Here is a 19,920-nt window from a genome sequence, read left to right on the forward strand (position 1 = left end):
TGCGCACATTTGTAATGGAAACGCAACTAAAACCACTGAATAGTTGACTAGAAAATTTAGTAGAGAGGAAATTTCACGCCTGGTACTTCCCAGAAATTCACCAAAATTCAATTTCTACAACAATCCTTTGATATTACAGAACAAATTTTTCAATCTTGTCATTTTCAAAGATATTTGTTTAAAATTTTTGTCATTTATTTACATTTATCTCAGACTTAAAAGTATAATCAACAGAAGGATGAGTACTGGGCAACAAACACCACACAGCAAAGTAAAGTTTTTCAAGAAGTTGTTGCTAAAATGGTGCTGTAGACAGAATTTTCATTCTTACTTTTTTTTACTCAGTTCCTTATATAAAAGGAGGAAGAATGAATCTGTAAATAAAACTTAAGTTACCACATATATTTATGCAAAGACCACTAACCTTTTCATTGCTTTTTTATTTATTGCTTTGTTTCCTATCAGACAATTTATGGAAAATTGTACTAAATACAAGTCAAAAATATAAAAATAGTTAATGCAAAAACATTAAAACTGTCATCAGAAGCTTTAAGTAATAATTATGTAAACCAGGGGGTCAAACTAACTCAAGTCAGGATCATGAATGTTCTTAAAGGGCCGGTTGTGCCAGAATGTATTGATGAAACAAGTTAAACTGTTAAAATATAAATACATTCTTCAAATTATATAATATTGAACATCTTTTCAATCATTCAAGGATTTTGTGATTTTTTTTGCAATAAAAAAGTGTTTGTGTTAATAATTTATAAATATTTGCGCTTACGTATGATGATAACACTACTTGCCGTGTCGTTATGCATTGTAACTTTAAGTGAGGCAGCTCTTCAGTGGAAGTCAGAAATACTGCCACTTGCAGGTGGGAGTAAACCGTCACTTAGATGCAATGTTTTCACAAATTTTCTGGAAAATTTGCAATATACGCACAATTATGCATTACCGTGAAAAAGTGCAGGGATTTGTTTATTTTTTGTGAATTTTTACGATAACTCACAAGACATTGGAGGAACTAATTGATGCAATTTGGCAATAAACAAAGAAAAACTGTGTTAAATTGATTGATAAAGTCATATTTAAGCACACTGTTATCTTGACTGTTCTAATTAAGTGTCAATTTAGAGCCTGAAGGGCCACACAAAAAGCTATGGCGGGCCGGATTTGGCCCCTGGGCCTTGAGTTTGGCACATGTTTCATTCTTTCACTGCAAGGAGAAATGGTCACAATATATTAGAAGAAATGAAGATACACCACAAACCTGATGTAAACCCCAAAATTAGGTTAACGATAGCAAGAAATGACTGATTCAATCTGGAAAAAGGAAAAATAATGATGCCATAAACATAAAACAATGCTCAACCCACTGTTTACAGCCAATCTGTACATTAATTCATGCTCTAATCTAACTTTTATTTGCGGTACGAAGAATTAATTTCAGCTATTCTCCATTTTTGCTTTAAAATATTATGATGACATGATGTGTAACATGATTGTATAATTTGATTTGTACTTTTTTTTATTCTTAATGTTTAAGTTACATTAACAGCCATTGTACATTTCTCAAATTCCTGCCGGTCCGGTCAGCAGGTCCGTGTTTTCAGCGACAGCGCCCCCTGTCTGCAGAGCTCTCTGCACGTTCTGCCAGAAAACTCCCGGATGTTGTGCAGCCTGAGGCCAGCTCAGGTAGGTGCGTTTCTTCACCAGCTTCCTCATGCGGTAATATGGAGACAGATGACGAGCAGGAATCTCCTCCAGGAACAGCAGAATCAGAACATCCTTCTTCTCATCAAACAGGCGAAAGCTGCAAAACAAAAAATTAAAACGTAAAAATCTACCTTCCAGACCATTCAGTGTTCTTGAACAAACTTCCATAAAATTGTAAAACAGCTGAAACACTGAGTGCCTTTAAGTCTAGACTAAAAATCCAACTGTTTAGAGTTGCTTTTGAAATGTTACGAATGAAACACTAACCAACATTTTGATGTTGGACAGCATTTGGGAAAATGTGCTGTAAAAAAGTAAAGTAAAAATGTAAATATAAAAATGTAATCAACAAAATTGTTAATTTTTTTAGTGTCTCTTTATGATGTAAAGAACTTTGAACTGCCTTGTTGCTGAAATGTGGTATAAAAATAAAATAAAATTTGATTTGAATAGTATCACACTTCATTAGTTTGTGTCTGTGACGAGGAACATTGCTAATTTGCTCCCTCCTTCAGTAGACTATTATTTCATCTGGCCCAATAACAATGAAAAGTACTGTAATACCTACACTGTGTCAGCAGGTGGCAGTAGTGGAAACAAAGATAAATTTAAATTCAAGCTAAAATGATAATAATTTGGCTGAAAGTTTTCTCAAAAAACACATCTCAGGTTTTCCAAGTGTCGCCAGTGAACTGCAGCTGTAGAAATGTAATCACGCAAAAACGGCCTGCATGTGCAACGGTGCACAGCACGTTTTTGTCCTTACCTATCCTTTGCAGACATTTACAATTTGAGATAATCCATAAATAACTGCATGAAATGAGTTTTTTTCCACGTTTTTTCTCAAAAATTCTATAATCTTTTCTTGAAGACAGAATTGTTATACTTTCATTATTCGGAAAGATAGTGCCCCCACCTGGCCATCTGGATCTCTCTGGAGCACCATTCGCTCTGCAGGTAGCTGCGGCTGATCACACAGATGGTTTTCCTGCTGCCGTAGATGGCATCAGTGATGTTCTCTATGATGGGTTTACCTGTTTACAGATGCATTAGTTGCTATTTGATTGGAGTTTTTCATGGCAGGAAATGAAAAAAATACCAAAACATAAATGAGAAAATGGTTGTGTTTAAAGTTGCAGTATGTAACTTTTATACAAGATATTTGTCACTTAAAGCTGCATTCTCATTGCAGCTTGAAGTGACCCAATTCCAACTTATTGCCTTATGGCGACCTGTATCTGATCTTTTCATGACAGTCTGAACAACACAGATCGGATTTTTTCTAATGCGACCCAGGCCACTTGGATATCCAATAGGCATCTGATCTTTTCACAGACTTTTCCATGGAGTCTGTACATGGAGTCACATGTACAGACTCCATGTGACTGGAGTCTGTACAATCAGGTTGTGCTCATCCGACCTGAACATCATTGATACTCGACAAACGCATGGAGGGTCATGACGGACGTCTGAAGTGAGGGCTGGGAGAATTGAACAGAGCGACTGTTCAATTCAGACAAATCCGTCAACTTTGTTTTCCAAAATTGTTTGTGCCAGTTTATTCATGGCATCTTCTCGTTTGAGTCAAACTAATTTGTCTGTGAACGTAACACTCCTGGTTGGAGCTCAAAGATGGCGATATTGACAAAAGTTGGAAACAGCTAGCTTAGAAACCAACCCATACCTCCTCCACATGATTTATATCACTATCATGAACAACATTTATCCTCACACCGGAGTAGCCTTAAAAACAGATAAAAGATGAGATGCTAACCAATTTTTCCATACATGCTAGGCTGCATGACGGTGTGGCATTGTCTCCATAGTTACCAATGGTTAGACGCCTACCTTCTCCATAATGCCATATTTGATATCTTTCATCTACTTATAAAGTAGATGAATATTACTATTCTTACCTTGTAAAAAGTGTTCGCTGCAAATCCGTGATTACACCAAGGGCTGCCAGTCACTGTTAATGGCTGCTATTGATCGCTGCCCCTTCTTTCCTCATTAATGGTTAAACAATAAAATGACAAGTTTGGTTTCTATCCCTATTTGTTTGCGCAGCTGACCGTGCAGCATCCTATGACCATTTTTAGTATGAAATCAACTAAATAGAAGCAATATTAGGTTACAGATGTCTGTTTTTAGACTAGCTTTACAGGACCGCATTGGTTGTTTTGACGTCCGTCATGGTGGAGGGGCGTAGTTATGGAGAGTGTGACGTCATGTGCAAAGGGTAAATAAAGAGGTTACCTGGCTGGAAGTCTCTGTGGTGCAGACAGAGTCTCCAGCCCTGCTGTCCCTCCAACACTGGAAGCATCTCTCTGTAAACCCAGTCCTCATCATGGACGTTATACGACACAAAGGCATCAAACCGATGTGGGTCTTTTTTTCTCCCCTTCCTGCTGTCGTAGAGAAAGGCTCGGAAGAGGTGGAAGGTGTAGGTGAGATGCCACCTCAGGAAGCGGTAGATGAAGGATGAGAGGAGAGTCAGAGCAACCAGAAAAGAGCTGGAAATGAAGTATAGAAACCTGCCATCGTCTCGACATGACTGAACATCGAATTCTAGTAACAAGCCTTCTTGTTTGTCCACAGGGAAGAAACATTTATACTGATGAGCGTTTACCACCTGGGTTTGGGGGTTGGTCACTACCCAGTGGATGAAGCCTGCGTTGGAGCATTCACATGAGAACGGGTTGTTGTCTAGATTCAAGAATCTCAGAGAGGGTAGAGACTGGAAGACTGTCTCGCTAATAACATTGATCTCATTGTCAGTTAGGTTCAAATATCTCAGAGCAGAAAGGTTGGCCTGGACCAGAAAGTCCAAAGACCTGAGTTTAGACTTGGAGAGATCCAGGTTCTGCAGGTTTGGAAGTGGTAGGAAGAATTTAGAGCCTAAGGAGGACAAATCCGTCAATGATAATGTCAGACTTTTTAGCTGGAGGTTCAGCTCAAATGTTTCCACTTCGTAGTAATTTATATAGATATTCAAAACCGTAACGGTTCCCAAATCTCCATAAGCTCTGAGCATTTCCCTAATTGTACGGAAGGGCATCCATTGGGTATTGCTGCTTCCGATTAAAGTTAGCTGCTTCATTGTCTTAACATCACTAAAGGGTTTATCATTGTTTGATTGCAGACTTTGGAAAGTACTGTCTGTATGTATGTAGATTGTTACATTTTCAATGTTCTCTAAGCCACTGAAATAAGGTACGTCTACAAAATGATAGGTTTCCACCTTCAGTTCTTTGAGAGCCTTCATATGTTGAAAAACATCTGTGTCCAGATACTTTATGGGGTTGCGGCTGATATCTAAGGCCTCAAGTTTCTGCAGGGAAACTTTGAAAGAGTCTCCGAATGTCTTCAGCAGATTGTTACTCATATCCAAAACCTTTAGATTGACGAGGTTTTCAGTAATACACCTTTCCAGTTTGGTTATGCGGTTTGCGTTCAGGTAAAGTTCTTTCAGACGTGTGGTTTTGGAAAAATCATCGCATTTCAACCCAGAGATGTCATTTTCACCCATAATCAGGATCTCAAGAGTAGAGAGGCTCTTTATGTCATCTGGAACTTCGGTGAGCATGTTGTAACCCAGATTTAAGAATCGCAGTTGCTTCATTGATTGCAATGAACCTTTTGACAGTTTATGCATGAAAGTATCTTCCAGGTTAAGTTCTCTGAGCTGGGAGCACAATGCAAGGTCAGTAGTAAAATTATCAAAATGGCTTCGGGAAATAGTAAGCTTCCTGAGTGTTTGTACCTTGCAGACTGCAGGTAGCAGACCATTTGGAAACCAAGTATCCACATATTCAAACGTTATATCTCCCAGTCTTTCAAGACTTCCCAGAACTTCGTGGATTCCTTCAAAGGAATCCGATGTTGCGGCAACATCCAAGTTAGTTATGTTCTTTAGTAAGCTTTTGTCAAGTAACACTTGTTTTACACTATCTGTGAGTAAGAAGTCTATTGTCTGGAGGTAAGGGGAAATTGGCCCTATGATGCTCAAGATTTTCAAGTTAGAACTAGAAATTTCCAACACTTCAAGACTCAAGGAGAGATTCAAAGGGAGATCTTTGGTGTCAAAAGTAGTAAATCTGATGTATTTTAAGTTAAGTGCAAGTAAATGTGGGAGATGGAAGACTGGTAGAATTTCTGCAACTTTCGTAAGTGGAATAGAGGCAATATCAAGAGTTTGCAAGCTGGTCAAACACTGGAAGGCAGATTCATGAATATGCTGGATCTTGTTTTTGCTGAGGACCAGAATTGTGAGGTTGGACAGGCCTTTAAACATGTTGGCTGTCAGACTGGTAAGTTTGTTATTTCCCATATCAAGTGTCTCCAATAAAACCAAGTCGATAAATGACCCTTGTTCAACGTAAGCAATTTTATTCACTGTTAAATTCAGATTTTTCAGCTTTGACATGCCGCAAAAGTCTTTTATATTAATATTTAAGAGTTGATTGTGTCCAAGTTGTATTGACACAGTATTTTTAGGGATGTAATCAGGGACAGTCACAAAGTTCATGTTTGTACAGTCCACAGAAACATCAGCAGAGACGTTCTCCTTGTAAAGTATTGTACAGTTTTTCAATGAAAACGCCAGCAAAGGGTTAACAGGAAGCAGCAGAAAGAAAAGATTAAGAATAAAGTATAAAGATAAAGTATTTACAGAGGCCATGATTATTATTTGAAGATAATCACCTGCAAAAAAAAAAAAAATGTAGTGGAAGAATAACACTTTGGTTAGGATTACCCATTTAATCCCATTGGCAACAATTGGTGTCAGACATTTTTTGTAACTTGTTGAAGGTCTAAAAGTGTTTTTTTGGCTGATAATTGAAGTTATAAAACAAAATAATAGGTTGTATACTCTATAAGCAATATCAATTTAATGTAGGTAGTGTGAATGGTCACATAACTAAACCTCTTTACTTCCTGTCTTTACACAGAAAGTGAATGTTTGTATAAGACGAAGTCAGTAAAATAGAAAAACAAATAAAACTAAAATATCTTGTATATGTATTCTTTAAAGAATCTTCTACTGATGCATAGTGAGAATTTTATCCCTGCATGTATCAAAAACGAGTAAATGTAAGCATGGCAACAATTATAGCATAACCAACATAAAATGTAATGTAATTTATGCATTATTAATGTAGCAGTGCATAAATATTTCACATTAAGGAGGTCCAAAGGTCGACATGAATGCACTTATTTTGCAGGAAATAAACTGGGACTAAACAGGTTCAGTTAATGACCTTTCACATTTCACCTGAGAGGTTCAGTCGACGTTTCATGGGTGTTGACTGTTTATTCCAACTGATCGGTTTATTGTTGTGGAAATTGCTGAGATAAAGCCATCGCTTCCTAAAAACCTAGCCTGCCATATCCAAACAGCTTTTGATACACCAAACGAAAACCAAAATTAGATGCTTTAATGTTGGATAAAATTAGGACAAGAACACATTTTTGTACTCACAGTTTGATGCCCAAAGCTGTAAATGTCTGAACCGAGGAGTTGCTTCACTTCTTAACACCAACAGAAAGGAAGCTACGCTCTTCCTACATGTACTGTTCAATGATTTCCTCTAACAGCATTTTAGTACTTTAGTTTCATTTTAATGCATCAAAGGTTTGATAAATTTAGTTAATAAGTAGAGACATTATATTCTGCCATTAAAGCAGTTTGATGATGCGCTCTTATAAATTTAAATAGGAGTAATAATGTTTAAGTGTGTGATAAACACACGTTAACCGTCCATTAGCCTGATGAGAAGCTGTACGACAGTGACACCTAGTGGACAAAGGAAAGTAGACAAGTAAAACGCCTGCATGACCAAACAGTCATTCAGCAACACTGTAAAACATACTGGAGGTGGTTTAACTGGAAAATGAAAGTCCACCTGTTGTCTTGGAAATTCAATTCAAGTCAACAAGAAAATTGTTTTGGTTTTAACTCAGAAATTAAAGTTTATGAAGTTGATGTAACAAGAAACGACTGTTTCTTATTGTTTTTTTTTTTATTATTTCTGATAACTCATTAATCTTAAATTGTGAGTTTAAACTTAATGCTGCAATTTAAGCCAAATAATTATTTCACAACATGCAAGAAAAAAACCTGCCCTCACCCAATTAAAGAACCACATTTCTCTATTATTTCTACTCACAATATAAAGTTAAGTGTTAATTAGGTTAGGTTCTCAGTTATTTGCAGCAAACAGGATGGTGTATCGGTCAGGATACAGGAAGGAGGACATGAGATCAAAACTTTAACTTCAGATGTGAGCTGGTTTATTTGGCTTGATGCTCAGTGTTGCCAGCAGTCTGTAATAACAAATAAATTGCCATTAGGCTAACATATTACAGGAATAGAGGTTCAACTAATACAAACTCAAACAAAAATATCTAATGAGAAATAAACTCAACCATCAACATTTGCATGTAAATCCACAACATACACAAATAACTCAATTTACGTAAAGGTTACATCATTAGGCGCAGCCTCGGTGAAAACACGAACACAGACAGCCCTTCGGCTCAGTTTAGCATAAGAGGCACTTTGGCGCCATCATGTGGCCAGATAAAATCCCTACACAATGGCGGCAGCTGGCAGCGCATGCCCTTAATGACTACATCTGCCGCAATAACTCAATGGAAAGCAATAACAGATGCAGCCGAAATGCAGTTACAAACATGGGATTTAAGGTAAACCTACGAAGGCTGAACAGGTTCAACTGAGTTAGAATACAAAAAATATCAGAGCCTTTTATACTTTAAGATAAATGCTTATTTTATTTTAGAATAATTAAAATTCTTGTTTTAAGTGGCATGAACAACATTTCTGATCTGAAAATGAGTTTTGTAAAATATCCCAAATGAATTCAGCTCAGAAACATTTAGTGTGAACAGGACATTAAAATAAACATTTGCTGCATGTTCATGCTGCTGACTCTTAATAAAACAAGAGTCAGATCAATGTAACGCACTTCCATCTCAGGATACAAAAAAATGCTGCTAAGCATTCTGGGAAATAGCTCCTACTGTCATTTTCTTCTCTCAGTTTTTTAAAGTGTTAACTTAAAAACTCTAATTTATTCAACTTTTTGAGGTTTTACAAAAGTAATAAAAAGTTAACACGACTTACTGCTGTAGGTTTGTCTTTCACAAAGCTACATTTAGGTTCAAAATCTAAAACTGGCAAAATTTATTTGCCTTAAAGAGTAAAAGACACAACTAAGTGCAGCTCAAATGTTAAAGTAAAGATTCACATCACTAAAAAATAAAATAAATAATAGAAAACACATCAGTTTTCTTCTGATATTTCTGTTTATACTTTTGTTTCATCCAGAGTTCAGGAATGAATGCAACTCACTGATAAACTGTTGGCATGTTTAGCGTTGTGATTTTTAATCGTATTTTAAAAGAAATACGATGTTCAGTTTTTTTAAGCATTGAAATTATTATAAAAAGAAATAAGTGTGATGGTTTTACAGATCAAGATTTACATGTTTTCCTCGATTATCTTTTGTTTCTTAGAGATCTGTGACGCCTCATCGTCCTGCCGGTCCGGCCAGCAGGTCCGTGTTTTCAGCGACAGCGCCCCCTGTCTGCAGAGCTCTCTGCACGTTCTGCCAGAAAACTCCCGGATGTTGTGCAGCCTGAGGCCAGCTCAGGTAGGTGCGTTTCTTCACCAGCTTTCTCATGCGGTAATATGGAGACAGGTGACGAGCAGGAATCTCCTCCAGGAACAGCAGAATCAGAACATCCTTCTTCTCATCAAACAGGCGAAAGCTGCAAGAAATCAGGTAAAAGAAAAACTGTAAAGTTATCAAACACTGATTTACAGTTGCAGAACACTTTCCAAGAAATATCGCCTCATTCAAGATATTGAAAGATATCGAAACATTTGATCTAAGACATAAATCCTAAGTAAAGTATATCTGAAAGGATTTCATATGCAAACTAATCAGTATTTCTGATATGCAACATAATATTAAATATTGCAACACCTTATTTTATCAATCTATTTATATACTGAGCAGCATGCAGGCCTTATGCATTCATGTCAGAGCAGGACGAACACATTTAGCTAAACTGTGAGCAAGTTATGTTTTCTATATGTTTTATGTCTGGACAGAATAAGGGGAAACACCAACAAATTTTTCTTCTTGTGTTTGTTTTTGAGCATCAGAGAACTCGTGCTACATTTTTGGCATTGTTTGTGTTCTGTCCACTAAGACAAATTAATCAGTTTGTTAATATAGGATTACCATACATGAAACCTTTTACGTTCTTTAACATCTTCGTCTAGTGTTTCCTGTCCCAGCTCCAGTTATTTTAAACTTGTATTAATATTATTAATTTAAATTAATGACATGTTCTCTCGTGTTTCCTATTTTGAAGAGTGAAGTTGCACATGTTCCTGAGAAGTAGTTTTATTACACTTATCTGTCAGTGATAATGACTTATATAGAGTAAAAACGTATATTTTGTTAAAGATTAAATGATTTATGGAGAGACATCGCCCCCTATAGGTAGAAAATTCATAGGCTTCACATAATAAACATTCTGAATAATAAAATGGATATAATAGATAAAATGTTGCTTTACAGTTTAACTTTGGTCAATAAAACAGAGTCTAAGCAGCTGATATGTTTATATTTAAGAGCTTTATTTTTGAGATTGACTGTTTAAAGACAGCGCCCCCACCTGGCCATCTGGATCTCTCTGGAGCACCATTCGCTCTGCAGGTAGCTGCGGCTGATCACACAGATGGTTTTTCTGCTGCCATAGATGGCATCAGTGATGTTCTCTATGATGGGTTTACCTACGATATGAGAGGGTTATGATAAAAACAGCAACAGTTTAAAATCTGATTCAAAAATAAACAATGAAATAGTTGGTCTAACAAAACACAGATAATGGTAAAACTATTGATGTTTTTATGCCGATTAAATGAGTCATTCAGGCTTAATCTTCCCGTTATTAAAAAAAACATGAAGAAATTAACTTATCTTGAGAAAACAGTCGGAATAAAATATATATGCAAAACGAGAAATTAACTCATTGTTTAAAAAAAAAAGAAATATTGGAAAAAAATGTGGAAAACAGTAAATTAACTTATCTCCAGAAATACATGGGAATAAAATATGTTTAAAATGGTAAACTATTGGGAAAAAGATTATGCAGAAAATCTTTTTCAGAAAAGTAACTCGCTATCTTGGAAAAACCATCAGGAAATTAATTCTTCTCAAGAAAACCATCGGGGAAAAACTATATATGTAAAACGTCTTCTCTTGATTTGATCTGAAACATGATTAAAATAGCTCAGATAAAACCAGAGGTCACCTGGCTGGAAGTCTCTATGGTGCAGACAGAGTCTCCAGCCCTGCTGACCCTCCAACACTGGAAGCATCTCTCTGTAAACCCAGTCCTCATCATGGACGTTATACGACACAAAGGCATCAAACTGGTGAAGATCTCTTTTCCTCCCCTTCCTGCTCTCGTAGAGAAAGGACAGGAGGAGGTGGAAGGTGTAGGTGAGATGCCACCTCAGGAAGTGGTAGACGAAGGATGAAAGGAGAGTCAGAGCAACCAGACAAGCGCTGGAAACGAAGCAGAGAAACCCGCCATCATCCAAACAGGGCTGGAAATTAAAGTCCAGCAACAAGCTCCCCCGTCTGGACACAGGAAAGGAGCATACGTACTGATGAGCGTTTACCACCTGGGTCTGCGTGTTGCTCTTTGCCCACTGGATGAAATCTGCGCTTGAGCATTCACAGGTGAATGGATTTTTGTCCAGGTCCAAGAACGTTAGAGAGGGTAGAGACTGGAAAACTGTCTTGTTAATCACATTCAACTCGTTGCCGGTCAGTTTCAGATATCTGAGAGCAGAAAGATTAGCGTGTACCAGGAAATCCAAAGACTTCAGCTGAGACTCGGAGAGATCGAGACTCTCCAAGTTTGGGATTGGAAGAAACAGTTCAGGTTGCAACTCTGACAAATCCGTCTTCGTAAATATCAGACTCCTCAGCTTCTGATTGAACTGAAACGTGTCTGAGTATGGAGCACTCAAATAAATATTCTCAGCTTTAAAATATTCCAGATGTTTCAGGTTGTGAAGGACTCCTTCTGCCAGGTAGTAGAGCAGACCCTGGTGAGCCATCGAGACACTTTTTAATGATTTTATCCTGATGGAGTCTTCATAGGTTTTTAAATAAGGAGTTCTGAAAGGTCCGTTGTAATTGAAGTTGACTTGAATCTTTTCCAACTGTGGCAAAGTTCTCAAATTTACTAAATATAGTGGAAATGATCCAGAAAACGATTTTAGGCTTTTTAGTCCCAAAAATGTATAATATTTTAGATTTTCTAAAAAGTACGATGTCACATTCAAATGTTTCAAGGACCGTAAGCCTCGGAAATCATAATTATTAAGAAGTTTTATAAAGTTTTGACTTAAATCCAAGATCTCAAGCTTCTGTAGGCCAACTTTGGTGGAGGCTTTGAACGTCACGAGCAAATTGTCGCTCAAATTTAAAAGCTTTAGGTTAGTAAGACTTTCCAGGACGCATCTCTGTAGCTTGGCAATCCTGTTACCATTTAGGTGTAGTTCTGTAAGATGTGTGGTGTTCACAAAATCCTCACAGCCTAAGTTGGAAATGATATTATCATTCATAATCAAGATCTCAAGGGAGGAGAGGCTCCTGATGTCATGCGGGATCTTTTTTAGCTTGTTGTAGCTCACGTTAAAAAACCTCATTTGCCTCATTGAGTCCATTGATCCTTGTGGAAGTTCACTTATTAGACAAATGGACAGATCAAGATCTGTGAGCTGAGAGCATTGTGCAAGTTCAAGAGTATAATTACTGAAATCGATTATAGACAAATCCAACTTTCTCAATGTTGGTATTTTGCAGGCAATGGCTAACAGTCCATCCCTAATCCGGATGTATATAAAATTTAGACGTAGGTGATAAATTGAGTCAAAAGTCTGCAGGGCTTTTTGAATCTCCTCATTGGAAAGTGGAAGGATTCCAAGACACAGATGTGTCACATTCTTTAGCAGTGGTTTGTCTGGTAAATCCCATCGTGAAGTATTTTCCAAAGACATAGAAAGTTCTAATTTATGGAGATGAGGAAAAACTGGTGTTGTGATACCAAATTTTATGAGGTTATGACTATAAACAGACAACTCTTTAAGACCTGAAGAAAAATTCAGATGGAGATCTTTTGTTTCAAAAGAGTAGTATAGATTGTAAGTAAGGTCGATGGTGTGAATTTGTGGTAGTTGTAGGATGGGCTGAATGTCAACAATTCGTTGGAGCATATTGTCCTGGAAGTTCACAGTTTCTAAGCTGGTCAGAACCCGAAACGCTGATTCATGGATGAACTGGATTTGGTTCTGAGAGAGGTCGAGCACGGTGAGGCTGGACAGGCCCTGAAAGACGTTGCTCGTCAGGTTGGTAAGTTGGTTTTTACTCATGTAGAGAGCTTTCAGTGACACCAAATCGGTGAAAGAGCCATCATCCACCTGAACGACTTGATTGTACTCAAGATCCAGAATTTTCATCTTAGACATACCACAAAAATCTCTTTGGTGAACTCTCTGAATGAAATTGTGTCCAAGTTTTACTGAAACAGCATCTTTCAGGATGTCGTCAGGGATAGTCACAAGCTTCCTGTTTGCACAGTCCAGCGAAACTTCAGCAGAGGAACTTTCCTCATGAGGTATTGTGCAGTTTTTCAATGAGTAAGGCAGCGAAAAGTTGATATGAAGCAAGAGGCAGAGAAGTTTGAGTGCGAAATGTGAAAGCACACACCCTCTTGCAGCCATGCTTGCTTTAGGTCAGGATTTTTGTCAGTGTTGTTCCATGATGGTTGTCTGCAGAAAACCTGAAAACAGAGAAAAAACACTTAGTGCAACTTCCTTAGTTAATGACAAAGCTTTCTTCTGGAAAACTTTAGAAAATATCACGTTTTCAGACAAAAAAAAAAGTGAAACATTTGAACATATTTGACAAAAATATTCCCATCCTTAACTATGATGCATCTGGTTTCTACTGAATCCTTGAGATGTTTCAATAATTTGTTCCTCCTGTGCAAAATTCAGTTGAACTAGTAGATTATTAAGGCAGAAAACTAAGCAACAAAGTCACAGAAAATACCTACTGAACTGTTAGGCTGGCTAAGAAACAAATCTGGGGAGAGATAAAACAAATATTTGAAGCAATGTCCAAAAGAAAAACAAATGAATGACTGTTTTGGTTCTTTTTAAAAAAAATCTGATTTACATTTGTCACTCTTTGCTGCCCTGTGGTTTACAAGATTTAAAAAATAATAGCACTATGTTTGCAAGGTTAGAGGAGGTCCTGAGAAAACTGCAGCACAGACATTTTTAAACTTTTACTGAAAGCAGAACTGGGTATAGTCATTTGGTAATTTTGCTGAATATTTTTGAAGAAAGAGTGATTCGTCTTTCTTTCCTTCTGCCAACAATAAGAAATGTTTCTTTACCAAGAAAATAAACCAACATTGACACTGCATATTTTTTTAATCAATGCTTTTCTTTTATTATTTAAATTCTACATTTATGTTCAACAATGATATATAGATCATCTTTCCATAAAAATGTACTTAGTTTCTTCTAAAAGTTTGTAGTCAAGCTGATAAAAATGCATATCACCAAAACATTTTGTGTTTTAAATTGTGTTTTTTTTTAAACCATTTTACGAGCTCCATTCATAAACATGATGGTTTTGGCATAAGTGACAGAAACTTTGAACAACACTTTAAGATGTTTTTGTTGAAAATGGGATAAAACAACTACAGCTGGACAAAAAAATGAGCACAAAAACAAACTAAGCAAACAGATTCACAGCATCTACCTAAATAACAGTCAAAAATGTATCCAAGATTGTAATTTCTTGCAAAAACTAAACTGGAATACTTCACTGACTTTTTAATTTAAGTATCATCTCACAATAGAGTTGAATTTGTATGTTTTAGTTTGTTAAGAATAGACATTATTTAACTTGCAGCATCTTTATGTAATCACTATTTTTTCCTGCATTAGCTTAGAAACAATTACACATAAAGTGTTCTTTCACACAGAATAGGAGCAACTTTTAATTAACAAAATATTCCTTAAATGTAGGAATTTCCAGTGACTGATTGAATCAGTGAAGTTTCTGATACTCACAGTGAAGCTGCTTGTGTCAAGCGAAGCATCAAATGTTTGCGTTGTTAGACTTCCTCCTTATTTCTTTGAAAGACACAAGCCAACACCTACAGACTCACTGCCACTTCTGATGTTCAGTTACTGAATATGGAAAACAGGAAGATACAACCCTGACCACTGGTGTGATCACTGTTTCACTGTTGTGTTGTCTTCACTGAGAATCTTTTAAATACATTAAGAAATAATTGTTTAATTGTTGCGCAGACAAAACATTTACATACATCAGGGTATACCCTAACACCAATGAGGTTCTTACATGTGTAGTGGTTTTACACAGGTAAGATACACCAATTCAAGCCTCCTTCAGCTACCTATACATATTTAATAACATCCTAAACTAAATTGTACTTTGGATAAACAGATATTTTTAATACTATTTGTGTTTGCATTTATCTTGTACTCTTCATAATTCCAGATGTTGGACTGAACATTGAACATAAAGCTTGACTTATGCAGTCTTATAACATAAATAGTTCCGTGCTTACAGGCTGTGAGTTTAAAGTTATTGACCCTTTGCCCGTGACGTCACGCTCTTCAGAACTCCGCCCACTCCGCCATGATGGACGGAAACAACCGCTGCTCTAATTTAAAGCCTGTAAAGCAACAGGCAGCCGGTAACCAAAAATCGCTTTTATTCAGTTGATTTCACTTTAAAAATGGTCATAGGATGCTGCGCGGTCGGCAGCATAATCAGACAAGGATACAAACCAATCTTGTCATCTTATTGTATAACTTTTAATGAGCAAAGATGGCGGTGGCGATGGATAGCAGCCGTTAATCACAATGACTGGCAGCCCTCGGTGCAATCGCGGATTTGCAGCGAACACTTTTTACAAGGTAAGAAGATTAACGTTCATATACTTTAAAAGTAAGTTTAATTAGAAAGATATCAAATATCGCGTTATGGAGAAGGTACGTGTCTAACCATTGGTAACCATGGAGACAATGCCACCAGTTTTTTTGGAGAAAAACTGGTTAGCATCTCGTCGTCTTTACGTTTTAAAGGCTCCTCCGGTGTGAGGAGAAACGCTGTTTATGACACGGTGACGTAAATCATGTGGTGTGAATTCAGGCAAAGTCGGTAATTTGATCAACACATCAGGAGGGAGGAGGTATGGGTCGGTTTCTAAGCTAGCTGTTTGCAACTTTTGTAAATACAGCCGTCTGTGAGCCCCAACCAGGTGTGTTACGTACACAGACAAATTAGTTTGACTCGAACAAGAAGAAACCATGAATAAACTGGCAAAAACTACTTTGGAAAACAATTTCAGTCGCTTTGCCTAGTACTCCCGTCCCTCACTTCCGACGTCCATCATGGCGCCGGGAATGATTAAGTGATGTAGTTGCAAAGGGTCAATACAGTAATTATGCTGTTTAGGATTTCCCTGTTCAGAAATCTTTAGTGGGAGCTTGTCAATGGGATTACACTCTTCCACTTTTCTCAGCATTGTGTTGGTCCAGTTAGGAGACCTGGGTTTTCAGGGGGATCGTTCTTTGTCTGCAGAGCTTTCCGGACGTTTTGCCAGAAAACTCCTGCATGTTTTTCAGCCTTAGACCAGCTTAAGTAGGTGCATTTCTTCAGCAGCTTTCTCATGCGGTGGTAAGGAGACAGAAGCTCAGGAGGAATGTCCTCCAAAAACAACAGAATCAGCTCGTCTTTCTTCTCATCAAACAGGCGGAAACTGCAAGAGGTCAGGTGAAAAATGAATTAGATCTATTCAGAAATTCCTATTCAACTCACAAAATCCTCGCTTGTTGTCTGTCATAACAAAAAATGTAAATCCTGAACTAATGTTCTCATTTTTTTAATCAGTGAGGTCAAATAAGGTTTTGCGTGTTTTACCATTAGTACCTCTGGGAGTTTCTGATTCTGCAATTGGTAGTTGGAAAGGTTGAAATTGTTTTGTGAAGCATCCATATTCTTATTTTCTCATTAAATGGAGATACCTGGCCATCTGGATCTCTCTGGAGCACCATTCGCTCTGCAGGTCTGATCACACAGATGGTTTTCCTGCTGCCATAGATGGCATCAGTGATGGGTTTACCTGTGGATACAACATATGTGGTGCAACATATTTGGTGCATCAGCCATGTTTTTAAGAAACTTCACCAGGTAATGACATTAAAAGAGCAGCAAAAGTTTTTGCTTTAATATTACAGGTACAATTAAACTATGAGCAGAGGTGGGCAGAGTACCCAAACGTTGTACTCAAGTAGGAGTAGCACTTCTTCAACATATATTGCTCAATTAAAAGTAAAGAGTAGCCTTCCAAGAAATTACTGAAGTAAGAGTAAAAAAGTATTTGGTAAATTGTCTACTGAAGTACTGAATAACTGATCAAATTATCAATCATTTAGTATTTCAGATTTATACCATCAGCTGGACAAAAATATAAAGTTATGTGGAAATTTTGATATTTTAAGGACCAAAATCACAATAATTCATATAGTTAGCAAAAAATAACCAAATCAGGCAAAGTAATTTCTTTTCAAATCAGTTTCTCTCAATAAAAAACTTATGAAACTTTAACAAAAACTGCAGGTTTGTGTCCGTGTCTGGTGAATATAGAGGTAAAAAATTTTGTTTTTCATTCAGTGGGTAGAAAATCCAGAAATTTTAAATGATTGATAATTTGATCAGTTACTCAGTACTTGAGTAGATTTTTTTCCCAGTTAACTTTTTACTGTTACTTGAATAAGTTCTTGGATGGCAACTTTTTACTTTAACTTGAGTAAAATATGTTGAAATATAGACAGACACAAAGAGTAACCAAGTAAAATCCATTCTTTACCTGGTTGGAAGTCTCTGTGATCCAGACAGTCTCCATCCTTGCTCTTCCTCCAGTACAGGAAGCATTTCGCGGTAAACCCAATCCTCATCTTGGGAGTTATGGGACACAAAGGCGTCAAACTGATGGGAGTCTGCCTTCTTCCCTTTCCTGCTGTCATAGAGAAATGCCAGGAAGAGGTGCAACATGTAGATGAGATGCCACTTCAGGAAGTGGTAGACGAAGGATGTGAGGGGAGTGAGAACAACCAAACTAGAGCTGGAAACGAAGAAAAAAAAGTTGCCTTCGTCCCAACAGGACTGGATATCAAAGTCTAGCAGCAAGGTTCCCTGCTTGTGCACCGGCGTTACACTAAAATTAATGCGTTCATTCAAAAAGTGAATGTTATATTAAATAAAAGATGCATAAATGGCTCTGATACTTACAGTTTATGACCCGATGTTCATCTTTTATGTCAGGTTGATCTTAGATACGTTTCCTGTTTTATACCTGAAATTGACAATGACCATCACATTTGGTTTAAAGTGCTTCCCTTTATTTAATACCCACCAAATAACCCAAACAAAGCACTGCAGTGTATCTGGAACGTCAGCGAGTGAAGAGCTGTGATCAATGCGTTCATCTGACTGGTAAAATCAGGAACCACTTTGAAGATTAAAGAGTATTATTCATTGTTTTTTCTGTCCTGCCGGCGTTTGCCTGTCATTTATTTCTTAATATTAGAAGGAGAAGCAACATGTTAGAGCTTCAGATGGAGTTTCACCAATATTTTAACACAAAGAAAAAAATAATTCAGTATCTGTTAAAAACTTGTAAAAGATGCTTTGCATCAACTTTATGACATCAGAATAACACAATAAATGTTTTATTTGGTTAAATATTTTCAGCTAAATTACCACAGTTTGTGTTAAATTCGACACATTTAGAGTGCTAACAGTTTAACACAACTGATGTATTAAAGTTATTTAACAATGACTGTGTAAGAAACAGTTATTGTGTTAAATAATTTTTAACACAATAAGTCTTGAATTATTAGCAAAGAAAATGTGTTGTTATGCATGCACATTAATGTGGTTTTTGACACAATTTGTGTTGATATTAACACATCTGTTTAAAGAGTGAACCCAGATTCTGTTCAGTACCCGTCCTGGATGTCAAACTCGAGGCCTGGGGCCAAATCTGGCCCACCGCAGCATCTTATGTGGCCCCAACAGTTGTGTGCCTTAATATTAGAGAAGTTTTTATCTTCTTACTGCCAAATCCTCCAGTTTTTGTGATTCCACAAACATGAAAATTTACATAAATCCGCAGATACTTACATTTTTCTTTCAGGAAATCCATCAGTGCGATGGATTACTGTCAGTTCACTGCATTTTCTATGAAAAATTTGGAAAATGTCTGGTTTGACTGATGCTAGCTCAGGGGTGGGCAATCCTGGTCCTCGAGGGCCGGTGTCCTGCTACTCTTAGATGTCTCCCTTGAAACACTCTTGGATCCAACAGCTGACTCACCTCCTAAGTGCAGCCAGGTTCTCCAGAGTCCTGCTAATGACCTCATTATTTGACTCAGGTGTGTTGAAGTAGAGATACATCTAAAAGTTGCAGGAGACCGGCCCTCGAGGCCTGGAGTTGCCCACCCCTGTGCTAGCTCCTACCTGCAGGTGGCAGTACTTCATACCGCTTCCTCATGAGTGTAAATATTGCAAAGTTTAACCACAAATTAGCTAAATAAATAAACCTTTTGTTAGTTGTGACAAGTGTGACAGTCTAGGCTTCTTCCATGACTTTAAATTTCTAAAGTTTGGAAAATGTTTATCTCCTTACACTGTAAATAAAACAGAAGGGTCATATTTTGTTTCACACATATTGTTGTGTAACAGAGTTAATTTTCTCTTCTTTTCTCAGCAATCAGGATTTCTCTTAGAAATCTGTCAGGACTGTCAGAAAAGTGTTTTGAATTTAAAACATTAAAATGCAAATCCTGTGAACGTCATTGTTTTCCCTGCGGTTTTCTGTTTATTGTATTTATTCCTCTTCACATGAATGAGGTAAAAATTCAAACTTCCTACCTATCGGGTTTGTATAAAAAGTAATAAAGATGAAATGCACGTATTTACCCATCTTAGTCCAAAATAAACTTTACACAAAAGGAGACATCTGGAGCTTTGAAAAT

At 37.1% G+C, this 19,920-nt stretch overlaps 3 protein-coding genes across 4 annotated transcripts; all 3 read right to left on the reverse strand.

The window, feature by feature from the left end:
• Positions 1-728: 728 nt before the first annotated feature.
• On the reverse strand, positions 729-7,335 carry LOC114156297 (toll-like receptor 13). Of its 2 annotated transcripts, XM_028036653.1 has the most exons (4): positions 7,202-7,335; positions 3,976-6,423; positions 2,636-2,753; positions 729-1,816 (listed from the first exon to the last, which is right to left on the reverse strand). In XM_028036653.1, the coding sequence occupies exons 2-4, from the start codon at positions 6,398-6,400 to the stop codon at positions 1,576-1,578; spliced, it is 2,784 nt and encodes a 927-aa protein (XP_027892454.1). In that variant the 5' UTR covers positions 6,401-6,423; positions 7,202-7,335; the 3' UTR covers positions 729-1,575. The 2 variants fall into 2 exon arrangements, with proteins under 2 accessions (XP_027892454.1, XP_027892455.1); XM_028036654.1 differs by lacking the exon at positions 7,202-7,335 and having other exon boundaries at positions 3,976-7,190.
• Positions 7,336-7,990: 655 nt separating this feature from the next.
• LOC114156295 (toll-like receptor 13) lies at positions 7,991-15,083 on the reverse strand. Its single transcript, XM_028036651.1, has 4 exons — positions 14,921-15,083; positions 11,071-13,614; positions 10,432-10,549; positions 7,991-9,513 (listed from the first exon to the last, which is right to left on the reverse strand). Exons 2-4 carry the CDS (start codon positions 13,553-13,555, stop codon positions 9,273-9,275), a joined length of 2,844 nt encoding a protein of 947 aa, XP_027892452.1. The 5' UTR covers positions 13,556-13,614; positions 14,921-15,083; the 3' UTR covers positions 7,991-9,272.
• A 589-nt stretch (positions 15,084-15,672) lies between these two features.
• Positions 15,673-17,839, reverse strand: LOC114156215 (toll-like receptor 13). The gene is given in 4 exon segments (XM_028036505.1): positions 15,673-16,641; positions 16,907-16,948; positions 16,950-17,004; positions 17,752-17,839. Coding segments are annotated over 4 exon segments (426 nt in total). The 3' UTR covers positions 15,673-16,400.
• Between the last annotated feature and the right edge of the window lie 2,081 nt (positions 17,840-19,920).

This window comes from Xiphophorus couchianus, chromosome 13, assembly GCF_001444195.1.
Source record: "Xiphophorus couchianus chromosome 13, X_couchianus-1.0, whole genome shotgun sequence".
Lineage (NCBI taxonomy): Eukaryota > Metazoa > Chordata > Actinopteri > Cyprinodontiformes > Poeciliidae > Xiphophorus > Xiphophorus couchianus.